Source organism: Canis lupus, chromosome 30, assembly GCF_003254725.2.
Source record: "Canis lupus dingo isolate Sandy chromosome 30, ASM325472v2, whole genome shotgun sequence".
In the NCBI taxonomy this organism is placed as follows: domain Eukaryota; kingdom Metazoa; phylum Chordata; class Mammalia; order Carnivora; family Canidae; genus Canis; species Canis lupus.
This window is the reverse complement of record NC_064272.1, coordinates 30,258,336-30,272,270: the sequence shown is the minus strand read 5'-3', so window position 1 is coordinate 30,272,270 and position 13,935 is coordinate 30,258,336. Positions and strand designations below refer to the sequence as shown.

Sequence of the window (13,935 nt, the reverse complement as noted above, 5' to 3'; positions counted from 1 at the left end):
TACAAGTTAAGGGAAATATCTGTTCCCAGGGTACTGAATCTGCAGTGTAAAATTTTAATATTGTAATAGACTTTATAATACCAAGAATAGAGCAGTTGTCCTTGTACACAGGTTTTTTCTGTGCGAACAAAGTGACTGGAGAGTAGGAAGTAGGTACAGATCTGGAGAGGAAGAAGCTGTTTAAATAGATAGATAGACAGACAGACAGACAGACAGATAGATAGATAGATAGATAGATAGAAAGAAAGAAAGAAAGAAAGAAAGAAAGAAAGATAGATAGATAAATACTTAAAAACATCTGGTGTTCATAGACAAGCAGTTCACTCTTGTAATGTTCCATCATGGAGACAGCAGTAGTTTCCCACTTTCTTTCCAGTGACCTTGGGTATTTGTTTTAACCATCTCTTTTTTCTCATTATCATTGCTGCCCTTATGATTAGATTAACCATATTTCATCTTCATAAGTTATTTGTGTGTAGAACTTCTCATTGTTCTCAGGTTGCCCTGGATATAATATCCTATCAGGATACTTTATGTTTTTGAGTTATCATTGACATATTCCTAATGCTGCTGTTTAAAAAATACTGTTAGGTTTACTAATAATGATTCAGGTGTTCTCTGTTTTTATTGAAAGTTTAATTTTTAACACTTCTACTAAATGGCTTAAAGAAACAGGAAGTGTGGAAAATAAGAGAGAAAAGACCCTGTAAAGCCCAGTGCCCCATCTAATATCCATTTGACATTTACGTTCAGTGTTTTTTACATAATTATAATATAGTTTCCTAATTTTTTATACAACCAGACCTTATAGGCATTTTTTATATCACTGCCAAATCTCATAAAAGGAAAGTTTCACTCTTACCACAGTAAAACATAACAATTTAAAAAGTCAAATAATTTTCTGAGGCTTCAGTACCATTCCTTTCTGCTCCTAGTTTCTACTCCCTAAAGGCAACCACTTTTCTCTTTCATCTGTTTCTTCAGCCATTTACCTTAATATTTTGAAATAACATGTTTTTATTGCTGCTGATTGTTTTATGTACTATCCATTAATGTCATACCTTCCACACCACCTGAATTCTCCCAGTGTCATTATAATGAGTTTTGGTTAAATAGTTGTTTAGTGTTAATATTACTATCACTCTGTATATATAATCCCAGCTAGGCCATACACACACACACACACACACACACACACGTGTGTGTGTGTGTGTGTGTCTGTATAGTAATTAGATTTTCTTTCATACATGGATTTTGTTTTCTCTGAAGTTAATAAATGCCACACTTCTTGTTTTGGTCTACTGTTAATTCATCTCCAAACTCTTCTACAAAAGTGAAAAATCTAAAAAATATCAATTTTTCCAACATATCAAGTAATCTATCCATTTGTTTTTTTGGTTTTTGGAGGATTTTTGGCTAGAAATTTCCCTGTGTGTTCCAATCTGAATTGATTGCTTTCTAGTCTGTCATCCTCGGATCTTCCTTCACCATCATCTTGGGACTTCAAATTGACTTCTCTGGGGAGTTGGATCCCCTGATTTCTTTTTTCTGGTGAAGCACATCTTCCAGTAGCTTAGTGAGAGAGAGAGTACATGGAAGATAAACATTTTTGATGCCCCACCTGTCTGTAAATGTCTTTATTCTCCCCCAATACTTGATTACTAATTTGGTTGGATGTAAAATTATGAAATCTTCTAGCTTCGAATGTTATTGTTGAGAATAACATCTGGTCTAATGCCATGTTAATTTCTGACCTTTAGTGCCTGATCTCTTTATCTCTTTGAAAGCCTTTAAGATCCTTGATGTTATAAAGTTTCATAAGGCTATGCCTTCTTTTCTTCATTGAGTTGAATACAAGCAGGCCCTTTTATTCTGTGGACTCATTCTCTTCAGATTCTAGGCAATTTTCCTGTATCCTGTTTCTTTCCTTTCCTCCATTTCTTGAGTTCTCTTCTTCTGAAGTATGTATTTTTTGGATATTGGCCTTCCTAACCTGATCCTCTTAACTTTCTTACATTTTTTCATCCTGTTTTTTGTTTCTCTTTTTCATCTGCACTTTCTGAGAGATTTCTTCGAGTTTATCTTCCAACATTTATAGTACACTTTTTACTTCTGTCATATTTATAATTTCCCTTTTTTTATAGCATCTTCTCATCATGGATATAGGCTTATTCATTTTAGTTATTTTGAGCGGTTTTTTCCTCCTGCATCGTCTCTATTTCTTCTTACTCAAATGTTACTTTTAACATTTGTTTGTTTTATTCTCCTCCACATTATTGTTTTTCCTTGTGTGATTCTTGTGGTATTTCAAGAATGACACACGAGAACTCATGAAGCTTTCATGGGAAGGTGAGGCTAGGAGCATCCTTAGGTATGAGATTGTTGATCATAGTGGAACTCAGCTATGTCTTAGAGTCCCTGTTTGATCACTGTATGTAATTCTTTTCTTTAGGCTGCTTAGTTTCCCCAAGAGGTTATCTCCAGTCTTTAGGCCTGAGGAGTATAAACCTGATCGCCAGTATTCTCACAGCAGAGTGGGGGAAGTAACAGGTTTTCTCTTGTAACATGTAGGGTTTTTACTCACTTCATCTGTTTTTATTAACCTCCTTCATCTCCTGCAGCTATACCTGGTGTCCTCAAGTCTAGAGTCCCTCTGGTTCACACAGAAAAACCCAACCTAGTCCATGGCCATGGTGGGGAGAGGTAGTGGCCAAATTTACTGGGTGGGTCAAGGATCTGGGAGTCCTTAAATGTAGGTTTTTAACTAATTCTCCTGCTACTGCCCCATGCATACTCTCTTTACTTTAAGGTCATTGAGCACTTTTCCTTCCTGATCTTTCTGGGGCTCTACAGAGCAAAATAGCTAGATTTTTGACTTTTCTCCTTTATCCCTTCCCCAATGCCAGATATGTGGCTTTCAGCTTTCACAGGTCACATCAATCTGCTTTGCAGCTTCTAAAATGTTTTGAATTCTAGCTGTGCTATTACCTTCTCTCCAGTTCATTTTGTCTTTGCTAGGCTATTTTTTTTTTTCAATCCTCTTCTCAGTTTGGTGAGATTTCAAGAGTAATCAAAGGTAAATTGTTGTGTTTGTCTTGTTCCACCAAAAAGTTCGTGTAATCTTTACTATTTTAATTTTTAATGATTATATATTTCATCCATTATCATACTTTATTCACTTACATGTTTTTTGAAACATGCAGAAAACAGTCTTTCACTGATGATAGGTTTTTTTTCATATTAGGTTATTTTCGAAGAATAAGAATAAGGTGGATGTTTTAAATATCTTTTTTTTTAAGATTTTATTTATTTATTCATTAGAATACACAGAGAGGAGACAGAGAGAGAGGCAGAGACACAGGCAGAGGAAGAAGCAGGCTCCATGCAGGGAGCCTGACGTGGGACTCGATCCTGGGTCTCCAGGATCACGCCCTGGGCTGAAGGTGGTGCTAAACCGCTGAGTCAGCCAGGCTGCCCTGTTTAAATATATCTTGTTTTCTAAAAAAGACTTTACCAATTTTGAGTACCAGCAGGGTATGTGATTATCCAGTTTACTGTATCCTTGCTAATTTCACCATATAAAAGTTCTTTTTGACAGGCTAGAAAGATACCTTTTTTTTATACTGATTAATTTTTAACTGTCCTTCAACAGAATTGGAATAAGTGTGTATTCTAAAAGCAATATATTCTACTTGTTCGAATTTTTATGCTGAGAATTTATTACTTTTATAATTTTTGAAAAACCAATAAAACTAATACATATTATTTTTAATTGGAAAATAACAATGTAAGGGAGAACATAATTAATTGCAGTACTACCATTACCCCAAGGTAACATTTTGATATGAGTATACATGTGTGAGAGAGGAAAACACGAATATATATATGTGTGTGTATGTGTATATATATAGAATACATATTCACTCTCTTTTAAAAAATTAGAATCAAAATATATATAGTATAAATTTTCTTGTTATCATTGCTTTGTGAACATTTTTTCATGTCATTAATTATTTTGAAACATCTTTATTCTAGTTCAGTGTATAGATATACCATTACCATTCTTTAATCTTGGAGATTACACCATGTAATACTGTGAAATTATAACCAACAGTTTATGTAAAACACTCTGAATGTCCAGCTTTTTAAATAAGAATTAGAAAAATTTAAATGCTATCCCTGTCCTTTTTTGTATATTGTGCCCTAAATCCTTATCTTAAAGAGTTAATTTATTAATAATTCTTGTTCTCCCACTTATTTCTGACTGATAATATGATATTCTATCTAATGTAATAAAGTTCTGTGGGTTATAGTTTGTCATATGTATGACATCTTGATGGGTCTGCCCGTTTGTTTGATTTTAATTAATGTCAATGCTATGCTTTTTAGTTTATGAACTCCTTTTAGGCAGTTTAGACTCTGTTTTTACTTTTTGTGAATATTACCTTGCCACAGGGAGTCTAGGGAAGATTGTATTATTAAAGTGTTTTCAATACTGATGTGACTGGAATTTTAACTCAAATGTGCTTCTACATAAACTGGAAGAACTTAGAGAAATATGTTGTATTTAGTATAAATTAGACCTAGAACTCAGTATTCTCAGCACATACACATACATGTGTTTGTGCATTTTTAAAATGTTACTTCTTAAGTATAAGCTCGTGATTCAAAATGTAAAATAATATAAAGAGGTACACATTGGGAATTCTGAGTTCTATCTCGTCCTTGTCCATTCTATTCATCACCCCTTCCCCATACGGGAAATTACTTTTCATGATGTTCTTTATTTCCTTATGTGAATACAAGCGAAAAATGAGTTTGTTTTTATTTTTCCCTCTTTCTTACTCAAAAGATAATATACTGTTTACAATGTTCTACTCCTTGTTATTTTGGAATTATCTTATTATTGGAAATCTTAATTATTTTGGAAATCTTTTTTCATGGTGCATGATGGTGCTTATTCTTTTTTTTTCCTATCAATAGCTCTTTAGTATCCAGTTATGTAAGGTTTATTTAACCATTTCCCATAGACAAACTCTTGGCTTACCAGTTTATTTTTTTAACCACAAGTTTTTTAAACTTTTTCAGGTGGATATGGACAAGAGTGGTGAAATGCGACTTATAGAACTGGATGAATCTTTCAAAAGTGAACATACTGTTTTTGTAACACCACCTGAGATACCCCATCTACCCAATGGTGAAGAACCCCCTTTACAGTACAGGTATTCAAGAGGCAGAATGTTTCAGATTGAAAGAGAGAAGCAATCCACCATCTGTGACGTAGCTTTCTAAGGACTGTGGTATTTTCAAAAATCCAAACTTTACAGATTCCTAATTTTTAGGTGGTAAGCAAGCTTATCCCACATCCATTATTAAGTTTTGAGGTATAAAAAGAAAAGAATTATAATTTTGCGTAACATAGACTTGGGAAACTTTATCTATATAAGTATGTATACTTGTAAGTTGTTTAAATTCAGTCAGTACCTCACCTCCCCAAAATGCAGCACTTTTATTACAGATTTTGATTTTTGTTTCTCACTTAAACCTAATTCCCTCACTTTCATCCCCTTTCCTATACACATTTTGATTTTGTAACCTTGGATTACAAAAAGATTAAATCTAATTTAGAATCAATATTTGTGGCCTTGATTTTGATGATATAATTTTTTAGGCTGTTAATTTTTCTGCAAGTTTTTATTTAAGTCATGGAAATCCAGAACTATTGGGAATTGATCAGTTAATTTAGGAAATTTGGTCAGATGTTGTGCTAAGGGCTTAGTATATAGACTTGAATGATATTTTTCCTGCTTTCAAGTCTAGTGGAAAAGAGAGAAAAGTTCTGAGCTTTATTGTTATGACAGAGGTAAAATAGGGATATGATAGAGGTAGATTTATTATACATCTATGTATCTATCTAGATATATATTATATACATACATTTGTTACCACTGGAGGTAATTTCCAGTATGCATTTATTTTAGATTACAAATATCTAAAATGACATTTCCTTTTAGGTTTTAAATGATTTCTTCAGTAATTCTTTCTTTAAAGATTTTAAAACCATTTCACATCTACCATTCATTAGGTCAGTTTATTTTCATTGGAAAAAGATTCAAGACACCCTCAATGATAACTCAGATTAAATTATCCCTTTTACAGATAAAAAAAGTGATGTAATAGGTGGTGTTTGTGAATATTGATTAATTCATAGGCCCCTTGGTTCCTGCTCTTACTTTTCATCTACTGAAATGATGTTGCTCAGATCAATTTTTTAAATTCTGCCCTTTGTCAAAGGTGTTCAAAATATCTCTCCTAATTTCTCTCTTTCTCGTTTGTTTTTCTTTCTAAACAAAATCTCATTTGTTTGATCTCTTTTGTGCATTATACTTCTAAGACTTTTTTAGGAGCATGTTTCACTAAAATAGTTTTGTTTTTCTTTATATGGTTTGGTTTTTAACTTTTTTAAAATTTAAATTTTACTTTTAGATTTAATCCTCTAATAAAAACAATTTACTTAGCTTAGAGAGTTCCCATTTTTTAAAGAATTTAAGTCACTTTTTAAATTGAGACTAACAATATAATTTTGGTGTAATCATCCCATTATTGGAAACAACTTAAATGTGTTCAGTGAGCACAGTGGGTCCTCTTAGTAAGAGGCAACTCATATTCTTGCATTGTCTGTGTGAAACGATAGGGCATTAAGTTTCCATAAGACATTCAGAATGATCTTAGCACACCATATACATACAATGAAATTTTTAAGGGACATAATTTTCTTGAACTTCTTTGCTATTTTATTCCTATTTTATTCCTACTTAATATTTATTTTTAAAATATTATTTAATATTTATTTTTTCACTGCTGAATTTCCCTATGGTAATATATACTAGATATAGTTTACCATCTTTTATTATAGCTGGATTTCTTTTTTTTTTTTTTTTTTTTTTAAGATTTTATTTGCTTAGGCACCTGGGTGGCTCAGTGGTTGAGTATCTGCCTTTGGCTTGGATCATGATCCCGGGGTTGTGGGATCAAGTCCCACATCAGGCTCCCCACAGGGAGCCTGCTTCTCCCTCTGCCTATGTCTCTGCCTCTCTCTGTCTCTCTCATGAATAAATAAATGAGATCTTTAAAAAAAAAAAAGAAAAAGGATTTTATTTGCTTATTAGAGAGAGAGAGAGCACGCATCAGTAGAGGGAAAGGGCAGAGAGAGAGGGAGAAGCAGACCCCACACTGAGCAGGGAGTCAATGTGGGGCTTCATCCTAGGCCCTGAGATCATGACTTGAGCCGAAAGAAGCAGTCACTTAACCAACTGAGCCACCCAGGCATCCCAGTAGCTGGCTTTCTTCTGTTAATTGAAACTATTGGTATGTCTTTAAGAAGATTAATAAAGTAGGCTCAGTTTGATGCTCAGGGGCTCCTTCTGTTCTTTTCAGCATGTCTTCTCCCTAGTTGCAGCTACCTTTTAAATTCCCAAAACATCCTGCTCTAGCAGCCCAATTAGGCCCACTACCTCATAGGGCCCACTCAATCTAATCTTTTCTTCTTCTCCATCCTCTTCAATTTTCTTCCTCATAAATGAGGGCCTGAACCTGCTTAGCTAACCTGATAAACCACTTCATGATAGTATGAGAGTTTGTCCTGGAATGTGCTAATATATTATTTGTATCTTTTGAAGAAGATGGTTCTCTAGTAATATCTTAACCTAAAGCAATGATCTTAATGGCTATCCTGTCTGAAAGAATATTGATTTGGGGGCCCTTTACCAGCTGTCATATTATCCAATATATTTACTATGTATTTACATGAATACTAACTTACAAAGTTTGCTTGATTTACTTTAGGGTTTGATGTCCAGTTCGGCAAAATTTAAATCTATTTCACTTTTCTACCTTGAAAATATACTTGAGTTTGTATTTGGCTATTACATTTCTAAATCTGATAGCAAGAAAGACAACATTAGCACGAATATTTACTGAGTATATATAATATTCTGATGGAGAAAGATAATTAGACTCTTAAGAAGTTATTGGTCAGAATTTTTTTAGATTGTGACCAGTATGATCATCTATATGTGCTTGAGATTTTTTTTTCTTTTCAAAAACAGCTATAATGGATTTCCAGTTCTTAGAAACAATTTATTTGAGAGACCTGAAGGATTTCTACAAACACGAAAGAACAAATTGCCTTCAAAATCAAGTAGTCCTAGTAGCCCTTCTCCCATGTTCAGAAGAACAAAACAGGTGCTTTGACAATTTTGCATTCTTCGTGTAATCAAGTATTAGAACAAAAATAAATATGACACTCATACTCCCTTAATATATTTTAATACCCCATGTTTATGACTAGATTATTCTGCTCCTCAAAGCATCCCCAAAATAATTTAGAGTAATATGACTTCAAAAAATGAACTAGTTTTCTTATGTTAGCAATTTATCTTGCTTATTTTGTAATACAAATTCAAGCAGAGGCTTGAATATGTATTAATTATAGACAGATTTTGTTAGGGAAATACTCTGAAAGCATATGACTTGCACTTGTTCAGCTCTCAGTTAAATAAGGATTCTTAAGTGTATAAACTTATTAATGAAATCCTTGCATTTTTTTTCTAGGAAATTAAATCAGCCCATAAAATTGCCAAGAGGTACTCTTCCATTCCTCAGATGTGGTCTAGGTGTCTGCTGCGCCACTGCTATGGACTGTGGTTCATTTGTCTGCCAGCTTATGTGAAAGTGTGTCATTCAAAAGTCAGGGCACTGAAGACAGCATATGATGTGCTCAAAAAAATGCAGTCGAAAAAGATGGATCCACCTGATGAAGTAACAATTCTTTTCAAACATGCATTCTTTTATTCTAGATTTATGTTCATAGATATTTTGTTTCTGAACCCTTCTGAACTTTGTGTTTCAGGTGTGCTACCGCATTCTCATGCAGCTCTGTGGGCAGTACGATCAGCCCGTGCTTGCAGTTCGAGTGCTTTTTGAAATGCAGAAAGCTGGTATTGATCCCAATGCCATTACTTATGGTTATTATAATAAGGTAATTACTTGGATTTACCGGAGAAAGACTTCTATGATTAGATAACCTTAATTTAATTAGCAGAAATCATTGATTCAGGCTTCGGCATTGATTTCAGAGTATTAAAATATATTCTGTAAATCAAGTAAGTTTTTTTGTTCTGTTTTGTTGTGATACAATGTATTTAGATATTCTTTAGCTTGACTGTAAAGCCAATGTGCATTCACTTACACATATTATTCTACTAATTATTTTATTTTGTTGAATGAATAGGCTGTTTTGGAAAGCACCTGGCCCTCAAGAAGTCGTAGTGGCTATTTTCTTTGGACAAAAGTAAGAAACGTTGTTTTAGGAGTAGCACAGTTCAAAAGAGCTTTAAAGAAACAGGCACACTTATCACAAACAACTCTCTCAGGTAATTAAAGGTTCTAAAGGGATGTTTTTGTTTTACTTTGTAAAAAAATTAATCAACTAGTTATAATTTCAACTTCTAAAATTTTAAATAGTTTCAAAATATTTAATGATTCCTAGTTTTTATTACCATTAAGCAGATTCTAATATTATTTTCCCATTTAAAAAATACCTTAAGTCACTTTTTTTCTTTAACTGTTAAATTATCAACCTTTGGTGATCTTATTTTAGTATCTGTTAATAATTCGCTATAGTTATAGTTATTAGAGTTGTATTTTGCTAATTATGTGGCACATTCGTGTTCAGTGGTAGCGGATTACTAGCTTGAGCAAGAAATTAATGTGTATTTTTGGTATCTCTCTGAGTAGTAAAATACTGTCAAATTGTGTTCTTAAGCAGATGGCAGTGACCTGGATGCTGTTAGTCATGGCAGCATGGATAGTGGTCATGGGACACACACTGTGGAGCAGGCACCTTTTAATACGGGTTTAATCAAAGTATATGCTACTGATGATAGATCTAGTACAGGTTTGTGTGTGCTTATGTATACATTTATTATAGTACATTTTAAAAACAAGATTTGCTAGCCTGTTTTTTTTAGATTTTAATTTTCGATGATGTATTTAAGTTCACTGTCACATTTTAATTTTATACGTTAGGCACTTGGTTTGATAATGTGTTTAATAAGTATATGCTATTTTATTCATTCTTTATTTGGATAGAAATAAAAATCTAAGAGAGTTTTTTCAGGTATTTAGTCCATGGTAATCCAATTAACTCTGGATAGCACACAGATCTTTGTATCATGTCACTTTCTTATGATAAATTCTTCTTTGTAATTATGAAAATGTAATTAAAGTTTTTTTAAAGAAGAAACTTAAAGTCCTGATCATACATATCAACATCACCTTCCTGGTTTTAAAAGTGTATTATGTTTCATGTCTGATAGTATCATTGAGGGCAGCTGGGTGAACAGTGCATAGGAACTCTCTGTACTGTATTATTTTTGCAACTTCTTGTGAGTCTTAAGCTATATTAAAATTAAAAGGTATAATAAAAAAACTTGTAAATACATATAAGACTTGTAGCATTCTAGCACTGAAGATGCTATTAATTTCATTAAATTATCAGATATGTACCTAAGCTTTCTCCATGAATTAAAACTGTCACACTTAAATTTATTGAATAATTCTGTCCTTTTCATTAGCACATTAAAAAAAGATACATGACTTTTTAAAAAATTATGTTTGAGAGAGAGAGCATGCCCCCAACTGGGGGGTAGTGTTTAGAGGGAAAGAGAGAAGCAGACTCCTCGCTTGAGCAGGGAGCCTGCCACAGGGCTCAACCCCAGGACCCTGAGATCATGACCTGAGCTGAAGGCAGACACTTATCTGACTAAGCCACCCTGGAATCCCATGAATTTTGAACAGAATATAAGAGCCACCTCTTAACAAATAGAAATGTTTAATTTAAAAATCCAGGAGGGTGCCTGGGTTGCTCAGTTGGTTGGGTGTCTGCCTTCAGCTCAGGTCATGATCCTGCAGGGATCGCGGAATCAAGCCCTGCATCAAGCACCTTGCTCAGTAGACAGTCTGTTTCTCCCTCTGCCTGCTACTCCCCGTGCTTGTGTGTGTGCTCTCTCTCTCTATCATATAAATAAATAAAATCTTTTAAAATAATAATAGTAAATTTAAAAATCCAAGCATTAATAATGAAATATGAAGGCTTTTGTGTCTGCATATGGTGAAATTATTTTGGTTTGTCTCCTCTTTTGCCCACTTTTAAAAGTTAAGTATAAGCAAATTGTGTTGAAATGTAATTTTCATAGTTCTTCCTTGGCTCATTTTATTTTTTTGATCATGCAATGTGAATTTAATCTGAGTTATACTAGTCATCCTCAAGCATTCTCTCTTAAAAATGGAGAAATCAGGGTTTTTTAAGTCTCATTTTTATTTAAGTAATCTCTATACCCCATGTGGGGCTCAAACAACCCCAAGATCAAGAGTCACACACTCTTCCAACTGAGCCAACCAGGCACCCTTCTATCTTTTGTTTTTTGTTTTGTTTTTTTTTATCTTTGTTTTATCTTTTGTTTTTAACTATGATCTTTTGAAAGTCTATTATAAAGCAGTGCAGAATCTAATAAAAGGATGAATTTCATCAAGATTATCTTCCTATTTTTAAATTTATATTTTCTATAGAAATAGAGCTGAAAAAAAGTCTGATGAGAAAAAATACAAACTTAAAATTATAACAGATGTTAAAGTAAATATCTAGTGATACTTAATACAGTTTCTTTACATAATTCTTTGTAATACCATTCCATATATAGTCTCCCTCATAAAATCATAACTGCTTTGTGTGTTATAAATCTGGAGACTTGAATTTGAAGCTAGAAGATTAGGTGATTTGCTTAAAATCATGTCTCTTAGGACAAAGAACTAGGATTTAAAATCTTATCTTTTGATGCTAACCTAGTGAAAATAATTTGCAGAAAATTATAGAAGGCCTCTTGAACAGAACAGTGTATTAGAAGTTTTCTTCTATCAGTGCGTTTGCCTTTCTTGGCAGTAACACTAATTTTTTTCTCATTCCCATGTATTTGTACTCAAGAGCAATTCAATAATTATCCAATTGAATTTTCAGAAATAGTGTTTACCTACCAATAAATTTAAATAGACCCATTTTCTTTGGTAGAATCATTTAGACATTTGGCTCCAGCGATCTATGTGTGAATATTCTGTTATGAATTCCATGCAAATTTTTCTTCTGCTTTGCTTAGTTGGAACTCTGACTTTCACCTAGAAAGGTCATAGGCTTAAAGAATGTCTGGTTTGTATGTACCTTTAGGAGCCCAGACAATAGTGCGAATATACGTAGTCACTTTTGACTACAGTACGGAGCCAAAAAAAAAAAACTATTTTGAGATCATCTCTTTCTTGCATTAATAGAGATGGTCAAGGAGGGCTAACAAAATAATACTTTCAGTTGGACATTATCCAGAAAGTTTCTCATAAGTAAACCTGGACACTAATATGTTGCTCCTAATTTCAGTTATTCTCAATAAAGAAGTTTATGATATAAAAAAAAAGAAGTTTATGATAAACAGCATAGGAGGTTTTTTCTCTTTTTTTCTTTTTTTCCTAGGTGGCCAGTCTGATCTTGGATATAATTCATTATCTAAGGATGAAGTTAGAAGAGGGGATATATCTACTGAGGAAATTCAAGAAGAAAAAGATAAGAAAGGAAGTGATTCTAGTTCCCGTAGGTATTATTTAAGTTGATATTGTATAAATTTGTGAACTTCTATTTCTTTTTCAAAAATGTATTTATTTTAGAGAGAGCATGAAGGGGAAGGGCAGGGCAGAGTGAGAGTCTTAACCATATTCCATTCTAAGCATGGAGCCCGGAGGGACGGCTTAATCTCACAACCCTTGAGATCACGACCTAAGCCAAAAACAAGAGTCAGACGCCCAAGCCCAATGGACTGCACCACCCAGGTGCTCCACTGAATTTCTTTATTTTTATTTTTTTTAATTTTTTTTATTTATTTATGATAGTCACAGAGAGAGAGAGAAAGAGGCAGAGACACAGGCAGAGGGAGAAGCAGGCTCCATGCACTGGGAGCCTGACGTGGGACTCGATCCGGGGTCTCCAGGATCGCGCCCTGGGCCAAAGGCAGGCGCTAAACCTCTGTGCCACCCAGGGATCCCCTGAATTTCTGTTAACAGAAAATACCAGTGGCTTTAAGTATAAAAGTACTAATTTTATTTTCTACTTTCCCATTGTAACTTCTCTTTCCTCCCATTATAGGCCCTCTTCACCACCTAATGTTCCAACACTCCAGTACTTTCTGTATAAAGTGTATAACCTAAGTGGCACAACACTCTCCAATCAATTACTACTCTTATAGTAGAAATATATATATTTCTTCAAACAGTGGCTTTTTTCTAAGATTTAACAGTATTTTTATTGAATGCTTTTATTAATGGTCTGTGACTTATCTCCTACACTCCACCTTGCCTACCTCCGTCAAAAGCAGTGTTTCACAACCAAAGAAGAAATATAAAATGTAGGTATGGACCTCACGCATGACCAGTACTTAGTAATTTGATAACACACCTTGAGGCCTCAAATAAGTGGAATCATTTACTCATGATCAACAAATAGATATAGAGGTGTTTGGTATTTTCTTATTACCTATTATCAGATAGAAATATTTAGAACTAAAAGCTACTTCTCTTTATGCCTTCTATAATAGCTAAAAAAATAAAAGCTAAATAGCTTCTATATAGCTTTTATTTTAACAATTTTGTTTTAATCTTTACAGTGTCAGAGAGTGAGAGTACAAAAGGAAGTGCTGACTGTCTTCCTAAACTCAATTATCAAAGTTCTTCCAGTATAGTTCGCCTCAGTGGTACAAATAACAATGGTGCTGATAAAATATCAGGAGAAAGCACAGGTGAGTTGAATAATAAACCTCTTTTATGTGCAGAATATCTTGT

The 13,935-nt window shown here is 33.6% G+C and overlaps 1 protein-coding gene across 7 annotated transcripts in view; it reads left to right on the top strand.

The window, feature by feature from the left end:
- The window catches only part of DENND4A (DENN domain containing 4A), a 141,053-nt gene that overhangs the window by 96,256 nt on the left and 30,862 nt on the right, over positions 1 to 13,935 (top strand). For 3 of the 7 annotated variants that reach the window (XM_025472433.3, XM_025472432.3, XM_025472436.3), the window contains exons 15-22: positions 5,089 to 5,222; positions 8,109 to 8,244; positions 8,614 to 8,820; positions 8,912 to 9,040; positions 9,293 to 9,434; positions 9,827 to 9,958; positions 12,578 to 12,694; positions 13,761 to 13,892. In XM_025472433.3, the coding sequence (XP_025328218.1) occupies positions 5,089 to 5,222; positions 8,109 to 8,244; positions 8,614 to 8,820; positions 8,912 to 9,040; positions 9,293 to 9,434; positions 9,827 to 9,958; positions 12,578 to 12,694; positions 13,761 to 13,892 (1,129 nt within the window). The remainder of the gene's footprint in view (positions 1 to 5,088; positions 5,223 to 8,108; positions 8,245 to 8,613; positions 8,821 to 8,911; positions 9,041 to 9,292; positions 9,435 to 9,826; positions 9,959 to 12,577; positions 12,695 to 13,760; positions 13,893 to 13,935) is intronic. The other 4 variants (XM_025472435.3, XM_025472437.3, XM_025472438.3 and 1 more) reach the window with 2 other exon arrangements.